General features: G+C 42.4%; 1 protein-coding gene across 5 annotated transcripts in view; it reads right to left on the bottom strand.

Annotated features, from left to right (window-relative positions):
* Positions 1 to 18,663, bottom strand: part of PTPN21 (protein tyrosine phosphatase non-receptor type 21) — a 64,063-nt gene that overhangs the window by 34,792 nt on the left and 10,608 nt on the right. For all 5 annotated transcript variants that reach the window (XM_054026106.1, XM_054026107.1, XM_054026108.1 and 2 more), the window contains 2 exons: positions 6,499 to 6,668; positions 274 to 371 (listed from right to left, as the gene is read on the bottom strand). In XM_054026106.1, coding sequence (XP_053882081.1) covers positions 274 to 371; positions 6,499 to 6,668 — 268 coding nt within the window. The remainder of the gene's footprint in view (positions 1 to 273; positions 372 to 6,498; positions 6,669 to 18,663) is intronic.

The raw sequence follows: 18,663 nt of genomic DNA on the forward strand, positions 1-18,663 counted from the left end.
GGTAAGTCCCACTGAAGTTAATACAGTTTTGAGGATCAAGCTCTTAATGACCAACTAAGTGCTGAGGCACCATAATCCAGGTGCATTAAATGATTATAAATTCAAAGCAAATATCATGTATTTTACAAAAAAGGCAGGCATAGAGCCACATAACTACATACGGAATATCTACCATAACAGGGGGTGTTCGTGTAAGCAACAAATATAAAATATACATCCAAATATCTCAAGTCACCATCCCTAAAATTTACTTAGTGAAATTCCTTTGTTTACCTTGAACAGCTAAGCCAGCCAGATGAATTGCTTGCTCTAATGTGCAAGGAATGTTTCCCTCCAAGATATCTTTCTTCAGTTGCAAATAATACTGGTATCTACAAAAAAAAAAAAAAAAATATCCATGTCAGCTTTTTCATTTTTGTTTCAGTACAATATAGCCAAAAAAATCTTTTGGAAGCCAATGAATTTGCATGCATCGTTCCTTCCAAATCTCCTCCCATTCCCTCACTCTCTCATTATTGAGGAGACCACAATCCCCCTTGTCACTCAGTCCCATAACTTAGTGTTCATCTTCAGCTCCTCCCTCATCCTATAGTATATCCATATCCTGCCACTTCTTTCAACACATCTCCAGGATCTGATCTCTCCTGCCTGCCCAGACATCAAAAACGTACTCATGTCCTCCTCATCGCGCTATTTAATTCCTATAACCACTTCTTCTGTCGCCTTTCTGACAATCACACCACTTCTCTTCAGGCCATTCAAAACACAGTTGCTGGTCAAAACAATCCCTGATGGTCAATCTGACATCACTCCTCCCTTTGAATCACTTTGATTCTTGCTTCTCCAGTACATCCACTGCAAGCTATATGTCATCCCCTTTAAGGCCGTACATAATCCATTCCCTTCAACCGGGTCTCTCATCCAATTTATCCAACCTGGTCTCTACCTGTGTCATCTCCTCCATTCATCAAGGACATCACTTTCCCACAACCACCTTTTTGCATTCTTCCATGCCATTCCTTATGCAGGGAACATGCTTTCTGAGGAAGTCCAGCAAGCCACCAGCCTCTCCACAAAGTTCTTCCTTAAAACCTACTACTGCTGTAGTAAAACCTACATAAACGTAGCCAACTAAAACATTTATTTACTCTGAATATATACATTTTTTAAAAGTTTAAACGTCCTCATGCGGTACATTAGCCCTTGCTCAATATTGCAAACACTTAAGCATGTGCTCAACTTTACTCACTTGAGCAGTCCCATCTGAAGTCAAGTAAAGCACACACGTTTTTTCAGCATGAGGGCCTAACTGCATAATTTTATTGGTATTGTCCCTGTCCCCCTAACTGTTTTACAACATCACATTGAACAAGAGTTTCAGAGTTCCTGGGGGCAGGGATCTTATCTTTTTACATTTCAGGAGGTACATCATGCCATTAGAAACAATAAATAAATGCATGTCAGACCAAACACAGGAAAACAGATGTTTTCCATCTTTACCAAAGACTATTAAACACGGCAACCTTTTAACGTATTCTCTACTATTTTCCCCTCTCCCACAAGAACAGAGCCATGTGCTATATGACAATAAATACCAGTGCTACATAAATCACACACAAACAGAGCTGGGACTAAAATCCTTTGCTCCAAAAACACACACAACCCTTTAGAATCATAGAATACTACGGTCGGAAGGGACCTCAGGAGCTCATCTAGTCCAACCCCCTGCTCAAAGCAGGGCCAATCTCCAATTAAATCACCCAACAGATTTTTGCCCCATATCCCCCTCAAGGATTCAACTCCCAACCCTGGGTTTAGCAGGCCAATGCTCAAACCACTGAGCTATCCCTCCCCATTTGTGCAAAAGAAAATCACCCTAACCAGGCAGTAGGTTTCTTTTTCTTCCTGCAGGACACTTGCTAAAGGAATATATGATGCTCATACAACTACCCCATCTTATTATGGGCAACTTCCCTCAAATGTGGGCCTTGCACTCCCTTGGATATGCCAAATATACAGGGCTGGCCTTACCATGAGGCAAACTGAGGCAGCCACCTCAGATGCCAGACTGTGGGGGGGTGCCACTAGGACCTGAAGCAAGATGGGGATGGGGGTCCCCCGGGGGAGACCCTGAGACTGAGGGGTGTACTGCCAGGGGGCAGCACCCCAGATAAAGGGGCACTGGAGTCTAGGGAGGGACATGGGGGCCAAGTGACAGCGGGACACCAGCCTGAAGAGGGCGCTCCAAGGCTGGAAATGAGCTAATTCCTGAGACACCCCTGCGGCGCCTCCTGCTGGTTAAGTCCCACATCGCTACACCATCCAACACATTACTAGCGTGAAATCCCCAATGGTGACAAAGTGGAGAGGCCATGGCTTATACACTCAAAAACCCAGAATGCTGTATACTGTTTTTGTTGCAAACTCTTCCAGTCTAATGTTCCAGCCACATTGGGTTCTACAAGAACAAAGGACTGGAAAAATCTGCTAGAAATCTGACATGCCATGAGAAGGCAGCAAATCACCAGAGAGCATTCCATAGGTGGAAAGAGCTTGAGAGGAGACTAAGGTTAAAGGCTACCATAGATGATCAGCATCAAGAGAAGATTGCATCAGAGTCTCTTTACTGGCAAAGTGTTCTGAAAAGGCTCATTGCCATTGTGAGAATGCTTGCTGCCCAAAACCTAGCACTGTGTGGCACATTAGAGCAGCTGTATGTGCCAAACAATGGAAACTTCCTTAAAATTGTGGAGCTGATGGCTGAGTTTGATGCTATACTCCAGGAGCATCTAAGAAGAGTCACTACCCAAGAAACGTACACACCCCAATTCAAAATGAGATCATACAGTTAATGGCAACAAAAGTCAAACAGAAGATTGTGGCAGATCTGAAGTCAGAAAGATATTACTCGGTTATTCTGGACTGCACACCTGACATCAGCCATATGGAATAAATGACTTTAATGGTGCCTTTTGTAACAACAGAACCTAGTGAAAATGTCCCTGCAATGGTGACTGTCAGAGAGCATTTTCTAGAATTTATTGACATTGAAGATCCTACAGGAGCTGGTATGACAAATGTGCTTCTTAAAAAGCTGGAAGATATGGGAATTGTGATAGCTGACATGAGAGGTCAGGGCTACGATAATGGTGCCAACATGAGCGGAAAGAACAGAGGAGTGCAGACATGGATCCAAGAGTTAAACCCTTGAGCTTTTTTTGTCCCATGCAGTTCTCATTCATTGAAATTAGTGGTCAGTGATGCAGCATCAGCTTCTAGGGAGGCTGCTGAATTTTTTAATGTAATTTAAAGCATCTATGTATTTTTCTCTGCATCAACTCATCGATGGCAAAGTTTGAAGCAATATCTGGGAACATCCTCTCTGACACTGAAACCACTGAGTGCCACATGATGGGAATGTTGAGTGGAGGCGATAAAGCCTATCAAACACCAAATTGAGAAGATAGATGATGCCATAGTTGCCATTATAGAGGATAATGCTATGACAGGAACTGTTTGTGGGAGAACAATGGCAGAGGGAAATGGAATCACCAGAAACATACATAACTTCAAATTTCTGTGTGGGCTTAGTGTTGTGGCATGACATACTGTTTGAAATAAATGTTGTAAGCAAGAGACTCCAAGGTATTGACCTTGATATCTGGAGCAATGGAACAACTGGACAAAGCAAAGTCATACCTACAGTCTTACCGGTCAGATGAGGGATTTCAAAACGTTCTGAAGAGTACACAGAAGCTGGCAGAGGAACTTCACACTGAAGCTATTTTCCCACCCATTCAAGAGTCACCGAAGAAGATGACATTTTGATTACGAGGCACAGGATAATCCCATAAGAGACCCCAAACAACAATTCAAAGTTGAATTCCTTAACCAAGCACTAGATTGTACAATACAGTCAGTTGAAGAACATTTCATGCAGCTCAAGGAACACAGCAGTATATTTGGAATGTTGTAGGATATTCCAAAACTCCTCACTATACCTGAAGAAGACCTACACCAGCAATGCAGGGCACTAGAGACAGTGTTGACACATGATGACATGAGTGATACTGATGCGAGTGATTTAGGTGATGAACTGAAAGCCCATTCACGATACATTTCAGCAGAATCAACTCCAAAGGCTGTTCTGGAATATGAATATATATATATATATATATATATATATATATATATATATATATATATGCACAAATAAGATGACCACCCTCTTTCCAAATACTTTTGTTGCTCTGTGCATACTTCTAACACTTCGTGTAACAGTTGCCTCTGGAGAACGCAGCTTCTCCAAGCTGAAGTTAATAAAAACACATCTACGCTTCACAATGACACAGGAGAGGCTGGTCGGCCTTGCAGCCATCTCAATAGAGCATGAGCTGGCCCAAACTGTGGACCTTCAGCAGGAAGTAGTTCAAATCTTTGCAACCAAGAAGGCACGGAAAATACCACTTTGATTATTCAAACACATAAAAATGCCAGTGTTTATTATGCAGACAAGAAAAGTTACATTTGCTGTTCAGGAGTTTGAAAGTTGAGTGTTACTTAAAATTTTTGAACAAGGCATTTTAAGTTGTTAGTTCTCCTTTATTGGGGTAGGTAGCAAAGCAGTACCATGAGAGGAGTAGAACAGGAAGAAGGCAGAATTGAGACCTTTCAAAGTTTTGGCCCAGGCGAGGGGGTATGGGGCGTCATTTGAGCTCCCCTCCTCAGGTGCCAAAATGTTGTGAGCCAGCCCTGCAAATATACCACTTGTTTAACACTCTTTGGACCAGATTCTGGTACAGAGCAGGAGTAAGTAACTCCATGAACTTCTCTGAAGTTAATTCCCATCTTAACTGATGTGAATTAGATAACAATCTAGTCCTTTATATCTAGCTGCCCACAGTATAGGAACACAGAGTTTGCACCTGAACTCGGGTCTCATGCATGGCAGTATATTGCAACATTACTGAGCTATTGCACTAGAAAGTTTACAGCTTCTGTGTCTGCTAAGAATGTCTATATTAGAAATACTGGCAGTTTCATTCCACTGAATTAGAAAACTGCCTAATCGAAGTGAAAGCTTTTAATATTTTGATCTTGCTGAAACAATTCCTGATACGTCAACCTGTGGAATCCTATACCAAGCTTAGGACCTAATCCAATACCTGTTAAAGTTGATGGAAATACTCCATGTCTTGGAGTTGGATCAGGCCCTTACAAACCTGGAAAACAACTGAAAAACAGCCCACTATGCATTTTAACCTTTTATAAAGAAAACAAGCGTACAGCTTTTCCCATGGAAAATGAGAAAAAGTCAACAGGACTTGTACTGCACTGTATAATATGGTGGAGCTGCAGGATGTATTCTGAGACACCCCACTGCATTAAAGCATAGCAGCCTGTAGTTAACGTTGTGACAGTTCTCAGGGTAACCAGGACTGAGAGTCATCTTGTTACCCCTCTGTCTTCAGTGTGTGAGGGAGTCTTGCTTGTGCTTAACTGGTTGTCAGCTCCCTGAAAACACAAGCCTATTAGCCACCCAAGCACTCTCATCTGGGCTGATATTCACCATATGAAGAGCTGATCAGTGAACATGCTGAACTGGATTCTCCTTTACAATTAACAGCACTTTCTTGCACTTGTGCCTGTGATCAGTGAATTCACAAAGCAACAGTGGAAATGGATGCACAATTTCCTATCTGATCTCCATCTTTATTGTCTATAATCACACTCAGCCTTAGATGGGACTTTGCAAATATGGTTTATGAATACCAGAGTGTGCTGACAACAGGACAACTTGCCTCTATCAGCTCTTCAGGTAGTAAGTGTTGGATTGGTTTCCTGAAGCAAAGTATTCCTCTGAAAGAAAAGCCTATAATAATTGAAAGGCTGATCGTGCAAGCATGTCTGTGAGTAACTTTACTAGGCTCCAATGGACTCATAAGGTCATTGGGAAAATTCATCCCAAGAGTAACTCCATTATTATATAGCAGGGATCGGCAACCTTTGGCACATGGCCCATCAGGGAAATCTGCTGGCGGGCCGGCCTGTCCCGTTTACCTGCCGTGTCCACAGGTTCGGCCGATCGCGGCTCCCACCGGCTGCAGTTTGCCATTCTAGGCCAATGGGGGCTGCGGGAAGCAGCAGCCAGCATATCCCTCGGCCCACTCTGCGTCCCGCAGCCCCCTTCGGCCTGGAACGGCAAACCGCGACCAGTGGGAGCCGCGATCGGCCGAACCTGTGGTCGCTGCAGATAAACAAACAGTCCCAGCCCGCCAGCAGATTTCCTTGATGGGCCGTGTGCCAAAGGTTGCCGATCCCTGTTATATAGTCTAAATACACTAAAAGGATAATAAATGCCACAGTTTGGGCACAGTTTGCGCCTTAAGTCTGCATTTCCATTTTTAAAAAGGTTGGAAATCAGGCAATTATGTCTATTTTAAGAAGATTCATAGGTTAGAATGTTAAAAGCTGAATTTAAAAACATGTGCAGTTTACCTGGTAATCTCCTGCTGAAGCTGAGAAACAGTAGGCACATAAAACACCACTCCAAAATATACCGTCGGCTCCAAAGCATATTTGTCCAGTTGCTTTTTTAGAGGCTTGTCCAAATCTACCCACCGGCGCTGGTTCTGCTTATTGTAATACCACAGACTAAAATAAGTAATCTGAAAAAGAGGGAAACAATTCAATGATCAAATCATGTCAGTATTGCAATACCAAATAAAGTGCATATATCGTAAACCTGGCACTGTCTCCATCTTCACAAAAGGCTAGAGATACAGGATTAAAAACAGTTTAACACAGCTTTATAAACCTATAGTCTTAGGATTCAAAACTACCAGGAGCATTGAAATATTTTTAACAGTAATAGCATGCCATATTAAATATTTGAAATAACAAAACAAACCCAGGTAGTTGAAGAAAACACTTTTGGCTGCCTAATATATAAATTAACAGCCCTATTCCCAAAACACCACCAGCTTTTATTATTGTGAGCATTCTCGTTGACTTTGATAAGACTATTCACATAAGTAAATAATATTCTTGGTAGTAAAAGTTTACATTTCATGATGCAGCATTAACTTCATGATGCAGAATCAGACCCATTCAAATCTAAGTTTCACACCATACAAGAAGTGATCAATAATGTCTGATTTGGCAGTCTTTATTCCTGTGAGTAGATTCATAGATTCTAGGACTGGAAGGGACCTCGAGAGGTCATCGAGTCCAGTCCCCTGCCCGCATGGCAGGACCAAATACTGTCTAGACCATCCCTGATAGACATTTATCTAACCTACTCTTAAATATCTCCAGAGATGGAGATTCCACAACCTCCCTAGGCAATTTATTCCAGTGTTTAACCACCCTGACAGTTAGGAACTTTTTCCTAATGTCCAACCTAGACCTCCCTTGCTGCAGTTTAAACCCATTGCTTCTGGTTCTATCCTTAGAGGCTACGGTGAACAAGTTTTCTCCCTCCTCCTTATGACACCCTTTTAGATACCTGAAAACTGCTATCATGTCCCCTCTCAGTCTTTTCTTTTCCAAACTAAACAAACCCAATTCTTTCAGCCTTCCTTCATAGGTCATGTTCTCTAGACCTTTAATCATTCTTGTTGCTCTTCTCTGGACCCTTTCCAATTTCTCCACATCTTTTTTAAAATGCGGCGCCCAGAACTGGACACAATACTCCAGCTGAGGCCTAACCAGAGCAGAGTAGAGCGGAAGAATGACTTCTCGTGTCTTGCTCACCACACACCTGTTAATACATCCCAGGATCATGTTTGCTTTTTTTGCAACAGCATCAGACTGTTGACTCATATTTAGCTTATGGTCCACTATAACCCCTAGATCCCTTTCTGCCGTACTCCTTCCTAGACAGTCTCTTCCCATTCTGTATGTGTGAAACTGATTTTTCCTTCCTAAGTGGAGCACTTTGCATTTGTCTTTGTTAAACTTCATCCTGTTTAATTCAGACCATTTCTCCAATTTGTCCAGATCATTTTGAATTATGACCCTGTCCTCCAAAGCAGTTGCAATCCCTCCCAGTTTGGTATCATCCGTAAACTTAATAAGCGTACTTTCTATGCCAATATCTAAGTCGTTGATGAAGATATTGAACAGAGCCGGTCCCAAAACAGACCCCTGCGGTACCCCACTCGTTACGCCTTTCCAGCAGGATTGGGAACCATTAATAACAACTCTCTGAGTACGGTTATCCAGCCAGTTATGCACCCACCTTATAGTAGCCCCATCTAAATTGTATTTGCGCAGTTTATCGATAAGAATATCATGCGAGACTGTATCAAATGCCTTACTAAAGTCTAGGTATACCACATCCACAGCTTCTCCCTTATCCACAAGACTCGTTATCCTATCGAAGCCTATCAGATTGGTTTGACATGATTTGTTCTTCACAAATCCATGCTGGCTGTTCCCTATCACCTTACCACCTTCCAAGTGTTGGCAGATGATTTCCTTAATTACTTGCTCCATTATCTTCCCTGGCACAGAAGTTAAACTAACTGGTCTGTAGTTTCCTGGATTGTTTTTATTTCCCTTTTTATAGATGGGCACTATATTTGCCCTTTTCCAGTCTTCTGGAATCTCTCCCGTCTCCCATGATTTTCCAAAGATAATAGCTAGAGGCTCAGATACCTCCTCTATTAGCTCCTTGAGTATTCTAGGATGCATTTCATCAGGCCCGGGTGACTTGCAGGCATCTAACTTTTCTAAGTGATTTTTAACTTGTTCTTTTTTTATTTTATCTGCTAAACCTACCCCCTTCCCATTAGCATTAGAGTAACAATTTCAGAATTGAGTCCTCGATGAGCACGGACATGGGTATAAAATGTCAATCTAAAAATCAGACAAGCCATCAGTACTTTTATTATAATAGTGATTAATATAAAGCATCAATGTTGTGCATTGGTATCAGTGGCAGTAAGGAATTTCCCCAAGTGGTTTATACACATGCACTGTTATAGATGGTACAGGTAGAAACACCTATAGACTGCCTAACACTTTTCTTTAAAAGACCACGTTTCCAGTTCCTTATAACTTTGCAATGTTAACTGCCAGGGCTGAAACATCCTATGCCAAGAGTCTGCCTCAAGTTGATTTCCCCCATTCTCCCCATACTAAAAGGGTCGGTCATTTCTGAGAATGGGAGTAGGAAAAAACGTGTTTGCCCATGTTCAAAGAATGTGTAAAACTGTTTCACTGGAAAGCTTTAGAACCTCCATGCTTTGGAGCAGGGACTTGAAATTTGTCCAGGGTGTTGACTTGGTGTCAGATGTGCCTTTTGTGGTTGTGCTAATGGATGGGGGACTCACCCAGGATGTAGGAAACCCCCAGTTCAAGCCCCACTTTTCTTGAGGGAGAGAAGTGATTTGAACAGGGATCTGTTACCTCTCAGGCGATTGCTCTAGCCACTGGACTTTAGGATACTCTTATATGGGTCTCCCTCAGTCTCTCCTATTTAAGTTGTTAGTTAACTAACTGAATAACTAAATATTAATTAGGCAAGTGAAGAGTTAAATAACTCTATAACCTAATAGATAGGGCAATGGCTCTCAACCTTTCCAGATGACTGTACCCCTTTCAAGAATCTGAATTCTCATGTACCCCCAAGTTTCACCTCACTTAAAAACTTACAAAATCAGACAAAAATACAAAAGTGTCACAGCACACTATTACTGAAGAATTGCTTACGCTCTCATTTTTACCATAGAATTATAAAATAAATCAACTGGAATATAAATGTTGTACTTACATTTCAGTGCATAGTATGCAGACCAATATAAACAAATCATTGTCTATGAAATTTTAGTTTGCATTAACTTTGTTAGTGCTTTTATGTAGCCTGTTGTAAAACTAGGCAAATATCTAGATGAGCTGAAGTACCCCCTGGAATACCTTTTAGTACCCCCAGGGATACATGTACCCCTGGTTGAGAACCACTGAGTTAGGGCACTCACCTGAGAAGTGGCTGATCCCTGTTCAAATCCCTTCTCCCCCTCAGAAAGAGCGGGGACTTGAATCCAGGATCGCCCACATCTTGGGTGAGTACACTATCGACTGACTAGGCTAAAACTTATCAAGAAAGGCCTCCTCCCCCCAACAGTTTTGTTCCTGGCCCCTCATGCAATTTAGGAATGCCTATCTTCCCTGGTTCTTGGATCACTAGCAGAGATCGATGCCACACTGCAGCCTACATTTAAGAGCCTCTCTCTGTGACAGGACTGCGGTTTGCACACACCCCTGCGGTCAGCATCTCCCATTGGCTAGCTTAGTTGGCTCCCTACATAGTATGCTGGCTTTGCGGATTGCAGCACGAGATGCCTCTCTCTCCCCATTCATTGTACAGGGTGCCTAGGTGCCTAATTCATGCTTTGCAGATTGCAGTGATATTCTGTGATTTTCTAGGGATCTAAAAGTCAGGGGCTGCGATGCTCAGAATCATAATGCCGAAGTCCCTTTGAGGGTCTGGACGTAAGGTACTAGGATGAAAGCATCCTAGAAAAACCTCAGAAAGATGATAATTTTGGGTTCAGTGCAGTGTTTGGATGGTGTGCAATAAACACCACACAGGGACAAAGCCACACACTGAATGAAGAGGATAAAAAAAAAAAAAGTATTGAACAGCTACCCATTGAATGACCCCATCAATGTCCATTGGGCACTGAATAAGGCATGGATCCTATGAAAAAAAGTTTTGATGATCATGTAATTAAAGGGGTTTTCTATACAAACAGCTAGACCAGGCAACCTATGGCACGTGTGCCGAAGGCGGCACACGAGGTGATTTTCAGTGGCACTCACACTGCCCAGGTCCTGGACATCGGTCCGGGGGGCTCTGCATTTTAATTTAATTTTAAATGAAGCTTCTTAAACATTTTAAAAACCTTATTTACTTTACATACAACAATAGTTTAGTTATATATTATAGACTTATAGCGAGAGACCTTCTAAAAACGTTAAAATGTATGACTGGCACGCGAAACCTTACATTAGAGAGAATAAATGAAGACTTGGCACACCACTTCTGAAAGGTTGCCGACCCCTGAGCTAGACCGTAGCAAGAGGGGATGTGAAAGTGCCCCGCATTAGCCTAGAGCGGACTAAATGTCCGTGTGCACCCTGCAGATGCGCATAGGCTTTGACGGAGACTCGCATCAGCAAGGTACATAAAGACAGGTAGTGTACTGCAAGCTAGTGTGGGGTAGAGCCACAGCCCAGGTTGCCATGGTCTAATTGTTTGTATAGACATGCTCACTGACTACATACTATAATGTGCACACACAAGGAGCGGAATTAAAGTTACATGGGCAACCTTAATTATAACATTTCCTAACTTCTGACTGTTAGAATTTGCTACTTAACATCCTTTTATGTAAAATTACATTAAAACAAAGTAAGGTAGGTGAACTACAGGAATACAACTACAATAATGTAGACTCATACCTCAATTAAAGTTGAAGTATAGGCCAAGAGCTGCCAGATCGCACCTGCTGCTGTGAAAAGCTTGTGTATATAAGCCTATTCTTACTACTGGTCCAGTCCATCTGCCCAAGTACTAATGCATTTAGCTGGCCTAGCAATTATAGTAACAGCTAGGGGCTACCACTAATCTTTAGGATCAGTGCAATGTTTAAAGCTGGACACTGAAACCTAACAGTATTTTGGTCACCACTACTGAACCAATGCAGCCTACTGTCAAAATGTGTGTGTGTCTGTCTGTGTCCCTATCTCCCCGAATCATATGAACATTTATGAAAACTGACCCAATGGGTATATGTGACAATGCCTAGAAAACCATTTGACTTGGTTTGATCTGTAGACTTAATCTAAGCCATGAAAAAGAAAATGGATTGTAATTTAAAGGGGGTTGGGGGGACAGAGGGACTTGAGATTTGGGCTAAATATGCCAAAAATTTCAAACCTGTCAGACTCAAAATAGGCACCTAAATCTATATTGAATAAGTATCTTGGTTTTTCGGAGGTGCTGACTGCCTGAAGTTTTCACTCCGTTTCTTTAAAAAGCAGGCCACTTACGTTGTTGCATAAAAACAGATCGAAGTTATGACCACAAATAAGGAAACGTGTCCACTCTTAAATATGATTGAGTGTAATTGTGTGCATTTAAATAACCTTCCCTCCCAAAAAAATGTTTACACTTGAATGCCCAGAATAAACAGATTAAAGGCAAATAAAACACTGTGCCAAATCTTGTCTTCTGATTCACATGCAAGCCTTCTTTTGGCTTCAAGGGTAGCATTTGGCCCTATGAATTCTCAGCAGAGGTAGTGCACTCTGGAATACTGATGCCGATTAAAATAGAATAATTTTTTACTCATTGCTAAAAGTCTGTTAATAGTAGCACAAGACATTACACAATCCTAAAAAAAGTGACATGACATAATTCTTAAAATATGTTAAGCTTCTGAGATTAACACTGTAGTGAAGTTTGTTTATTATAGCAACTTATTTGTCATTTATCTCCTGGGCAGAAAATCAACCTGGATAAAAAGAACTGTAGAATTTCTACTTAATTACTTTCCAGCTAATTACTTTCTGCATTATAGAAAAGAAATAGCTGGTCTCTTATATAATTGTGGAACCACTGGAAAAAAAAAAAGCATAGTACAATAAAAGGAACTAATAAAATAGGTCTAGAGGTGAATACTAATATGGAAACCAAAATTTTAGGCGGGAAAAGGTTGCTTCTATCGCCTAGATGCATTGGCCACCTTGCTTTGAGGCAATCAGACTTCACAAGCTAAGCAGCTGGGTTTGGTCAGTATTTGCATGGGAGACAGAGGAAGAGAGACAGTTCTGATGATATACTAGGTCATGATCTACTGTACCTTCTCTGTCAGTAGAATATTAACGGTGCTAAAAGGCAAGGTCTTGTTGGAGGTTGTTCCTTGTACATGAAATATAAACCCGAGGTCTCACTCACTTGATGGTCTCTTAAGAAACCACAGGAAAAACTGAGCTTGAGTCTTAGTGCTCTAGCCAAATTCCAATTCTGGTCATTTCATTCTGCCTACCTCAGTTCCCCCTGTAGTGTCAACTGGAAGCCATAGTCTTCCCCTTCTGTCCTTAACAGCAACAGTACACAGCAGTTTATCAGCTGCTGCCTTTCATTTAAGTGGTTCAAACTCCTCCCTAATTTAATTCCATTGACTTCAATGGAGTCATACCGGGGTGAATTAGGCTGAGTTTATAGATCAGCTTAAATCTGTAAAGCATTGTGGAATCCTTCAAGATGAAAGCTGCTTTATGGAGGTTATTTATCTTTATTGTGTGGGAGAATACATTTTAGTACAATATCTTGAGGTCACTTCTAGTCTGCGTTTGTGCTGTCTGAAGAGGATCTTATAAAGATAATTTGTCAGTAACTGGAAATGTAAGCTTCCCTCGCATGAACTCTGCAACTCTTGCTGTGACCCCAGGATTACATCTTACCATGATCTCTGGATTTGATTTTACATCTCAAGAGAATCTAAAGGCAAGTACCAAGAAAAGCTTTGTTTCTCAAGACTTTTCAATCCGGTTCTGCTGTTGCCTCTGAAGGTTTCTTTAATAGGTACCAGGTGTTATGCTGCTGCAAACATACTAATAACATTATAAATTCCCCATCTGTCAGAAGTCCCATAGCTTGGACTACAGACTGTCACGTGTTCTTCTGAGGTTTGATTGTGGTGGCTAATTAGTTATTGCATAAGCAACTTCAACAATCTACTGTATATTTTGTCACATACAAAGTGATCAAATATGACATTAAGAGTTCTCATGATGAAAGCTAGAAAAAGGAGCACTCAGTAACTAAGGCCTTATAAATGGATTGGAACAGAAAAGGTGAACATTATTCTCTCTGTGGCTAAAACAATTGCAAAAGTACATTAACTAGAAGGTGCCTGCCTCAAAGATACTATAAATAAATGAGACAACACGCCAGACTAATTTTATAGTCTGACCAAGATATATTAGGAGCGGCAATCAGGGGACCTTTACAGTTTTGCAATTTGGACTTTGTTAGCGATATGCAGGGGGAAAAAATCAAAATGGGCAGAATGACATTTTCCTGAAAAATGTGTCTTGAAGATCAAGCCCTCCCCATTACTGTCCATTATTATTATTTAACACTGGCACTACAGCAGTGCCAGTAGACCCCAATCAGGATTGAGGGCCCACTGTGCTGTGCATATAGTAAGAGACAGTCCCTGCCCTCAAGGAGCTTACAATCTAAGAGCATAAGTGACACACCAAGGGTGTTGGTCGATGAACAGTAAAACATATCATATACCAGGGGTCGGCAACGTTAGCATGCGGCTCGCCAGGGTAAGCACCCTGGCGAGCCGGGCCAGTTTTATTTACCTGCTGACGTGGCAGGTTTGGCCGATTGCGGCCCCCACTGGCCGTGGTTCGCCATCCCGGGCCAATGGGGGCGGCGAGAAGCAGCGCGGGCGAGCGATGTGCTGGCCGCAGCTTCTCACCACCCCCATTGGCCCAGGACAGCGAACCGCGGCCAGTGGGGGGCCGCGATTGGCCAAACCTGCTGCGTCAGCAGGTAAATAAAACTGGACCCACAAAACTCCACTTATACATTACAAAAAACAAAGGGAGGATTTAGAGGACCGCACATTAGACAGGGTGCACAGCCTCTAAATCTCATGCATCCCGGGAGTTTGTAGGGAAAGGAAACTCCAATCCTGCAGAATGCCAATGCTTGTGTGGTGCTATATGCATCTACATGCTGCCCCAATACACTCCAAGGGGGTTACAGACAGTAAGTGGAGGCTAACACTACTGGCTGCATGGACCCTGATTCTGAAGTTACTCCCTGTTTGTACTCCAAACCCCCACAGAGCCATGTGCAGAATTGAGTTGAAGTGAGTTCTTCCATAAATGTAAGGTCTGGAGGAGGAGTACTTCCCCGCCTCAGGGACTTCTCCACCCCATTTTCCTTTTATTTGCTTCTCTCCCAATAAAAGGAGAAAACAGCTCTAAGTTAACTAGCAAGGTCTTCAGTTATGGAGATGGGGTTTTTTAATAGCACAAATTAACTGTTAACAAGGAACACTTCTCAATATGAACATTATTTCATACCAAGGATCCCACCTATTCTGGTGAATCTTATATCCGGAGATACTGTAATTGCTGGTATGTAAAGTCTTTCTTCGACTGATATATTCTGTAGCTGGGCTAGCATGAGACATTAGATTAATTCAGCAATACATGAAAACACAATTCCTTGAGTCTGGGGTAAAATAAATATAAGGAACCCAATAAAAGGACTAATTTTTCTGGTGTAATCAATGTTATTGCTGTAATGATTACCTTGAATAAAGCTGTACACAAACACAATAAAATCAAAAGCAACATTAACACTGAGTACTTTGAAACATTAACTTTGGGAGACTGTTGCTTATAACCAACTTACAAATTCACCAAATGGTTAAAATAATTTCATTTCTAGTTGTCTGTGGACAAGAATGACCAGAGCAGGGCCATGGTTATGGGAATTATGACAACAACTGCAAACAGAAAGCAGTTCTTTCAGAATGTAATTCTTTTTTCTAATCCCCAGATGAATTTTTCCTACTTATTCCATGATACCTTTCATAAGTATTATTTAAAACAGTTACTAATAATACCTCAAAGCAAAATATTGAGGGGGTTTTTGTTTTACCAGAGTCTCAATTTTGGCATCTGGTCTAATCAAATATCACACAAGGTCTCAAATAGAGCATCTTTTTGCCTTTCCTTGAAGTAACATGGCTGCAAGAGTTTTATTTTGAAGGGGAAGATAGGTATGGAGTCACTGGTTGCTGTACCAGAAGCAGATGAGTAGCTAGCAGACAACCAAACATGAAGTCAGTGAGCACATGCAGCAAACAACTGACCAGAACATTACTGAGAAAGAGAACTCTGATCGCTAATAGAAAACAGCTGTCAAGATGGCGAAAAATTGTAGCTCTTTTTAATATTTATTTCAGGTCACTTTCTCTCTCTGTTCAAATGGGGGAGGACTCATCTCACTTTCTGTCGTCAATTCTGTACAACACACTCATCCTCAAAATCATCACAAATAGCTATTCATCAGGTTTTTAATTTCTGGCATTTCTTCACCATACAGAAAAGCAAAAATATTCAACATACCTCAGCTCATATTAATAAATATACTATTGTGCTTCAAAAGAACAGCAAATCCTGTTCTGCAGTCATCCATTACATAAAGGAATGCAGCCGATGCAACATATTGTAGTATAAGTGACTATAAAATTATATTACAATACACAGATTCTGAAAAAGAGAACTACGTGTTATTTTCAGGTTCTGACTTAACCATGAATTCCTTAGCTTTTTTCAGGTTAAGAATCCCTGCCTATCAATCAGTTTTTGAAAGAACAACCTTATCTGTTTTGTGCTTAGTAAATGAGAACATGAGGACAAATTCTGCACCTACTAAACAGTTATTTTAGATAGTCACCAGAGAAAACCTCCCATTCCCTCAAACTCCTGCATGTAGGGGAACTGCTGATCTATTGGCCTTGCCATAGCTTGCTCTGCCCCCAAATTCATCCTGGGTGATAGCAGATAGTAACAACCTCAGAGCTCCCTGGTGTTGAGTCATGTCAAATGAATATGCTTTTGGATAGGATCAAATTTGCTATGTTCCTGACAGGTTTTATTAAAAGAAACACCAATTTCTTCTTGGTTTAAAAAGGGAAACACAGACAATTAAGAGCCTGTATGTTATCCATATTGCTTGTTAGTTCAAAGATCAATGGTTAACAATCAGTAGAAGTAAGTAGTATTGTCTTCCAGCCATGCAGAATGCAGGACTGGGCCCTAACACTTGTCTATCCATCCCAGCCCACCACTCAGTACTGCTCATGTTCAAAGTTTGGTCACGCTTATCCCTTTCTGCTGGGCATGGGCATGATTGTGTTAGCCAAACCTCATTCATGGCCTTGCCACAAGGCTCAATCTATCAGGCACTGTGGTTTCTGATATCATTGCTTCCAAGTGTTTTTAATTAGTAGGTCAGTAACAACAACATTGAGATAGTGTTTGTGTAACAGACTAAAATAGCCTTTACCGGGGTATTTATCTGATAAATGAACATTTGTAAAACATTACACTGAATATCAAATATTTTAAAATTTATTTTCTCTGAGGAGGATCAGATTTGTAGATATCGGGCAACAAAATTTGACTGTGCACAGTTCAAGTCTCTGAATTCTGCCTCACTGACTTCTGCAGTGTCCTGATCCTTCCTCTCTCCCTCCAGACATAGGGTTGCCAGATGTCCAGTTTTCAACCAGAATGCCTGGTCGAAGAGGGAACCTGGCGGTTCCAGTCAGCACCACTGGCCAGGCTGTTAAAAGTCCAGTCAGCGGTGCTGCAGGGATAAGGCAGGCTAGTCCCTTTCTGTTCTGGCACCACTCTGTGCCCCGGAAGCAGCCAGCAGGTCTGGCTCCTGTGTGTGAAGGGGGGGGGCAGAAATGGGGCTCCACGCGCTGTCCCCCCCACCCTGAGCACTGGCTCTGCACTCCCACTGGCCAGGAACCGCAGCCAATGGGAGCTGCGAGGGTGGTGCCTGTGGCAAGAGCAGTGCACGGAGCCTCCTGGCCCCCGCCAAGGACCCGGACCTGCCCGTCACTTCTGAGGTGCAGTGCGGTGCCAGGACAGGCAGGGAGTTTGCCTTAGCCCCACTGCACAGCTGACCGAGGTAAGCCCGTGCACAACCCCAAGCCCCAACCCCTTCCCCAGCCCTGAGCTCCCCCAAACCCAGAGCCCCCTCCCACACCCTGAACCCCTCATCCCCGGCCCCACCCCAGAGCCCACACCCTCAGCCCAGAGCCCGCACCCCCTTCTGCATCCCAACCCCCTGCCTCAACCTGCAGCCCCCTCCCACACTCCGAATCCCTCAGCCCCACCCCCTAGCCTGGAGCCCCCTCCTGCAACCCTCATCCCCAGCCCCATCCCAGAGCCCTCACCCCCTCCCACACCCCAACCCAGTGAAAGTGAGTGAGAGTGGGGGAAAGTGAGCCACCAAGGGAGGGGGAATGTAACAAGCAGGGCCTCAGGGAAGGGGCGGGGCTAGAGTGTTCGGTTTGGTACGATTAGAAAGTTGGCCACCCTGTCCAGACCCAAGATAAATACATGAATAAATAAAGGCATGTGCCACCTTCCAACCCTCTCCAGGAATTTCTCATCAGCTTTTGATAGACTCCCTTGTCACAGTGTTTTCAGAACTTGGGGCCAAATATTCACCTCACTCACACAAATAACTCCAGTGACAACCGACTCTACTTGTGCAAGACCAGCAGGATTTGCCCCTTCATTTTTCATTTTGAAAGAGAAATTTCATAATCATAATGGAAATAAAGAAAAAAAAAATTAAAGAGTTTATTCTTAAAAATTCCCTCAACTTCCTTGAAGATGGTTAATAGCATTAACATTTAAAAGATGTTTCTGGTTTAAAATGTCTTTTGCTCACATTCGTGCCACAGATGCATGCCATGTGCAAATGTGCATGCAAGTGTGCACACACACAACTTTAATCCTGTTTGCAGTCAACAGCTTCACAACCACAGCACTTGATCCTTTTTCAGATCTGCAAGACTGGGACTGTCTCGTGTG

This window comes from Malaclemys terrapin, chromosome 4 (assembly GCF_027887155.1).
Source record: "Malaclemys terrapin pileata isolate rMalTer1 chromosome 4, rMalTer1.hap1, whole genome shotgun sequence".
NCBI lineage: Eukaryota > Metazoa > Chordata > Testudines > Emydidae > Malaclemys > Malaclemys terrapin.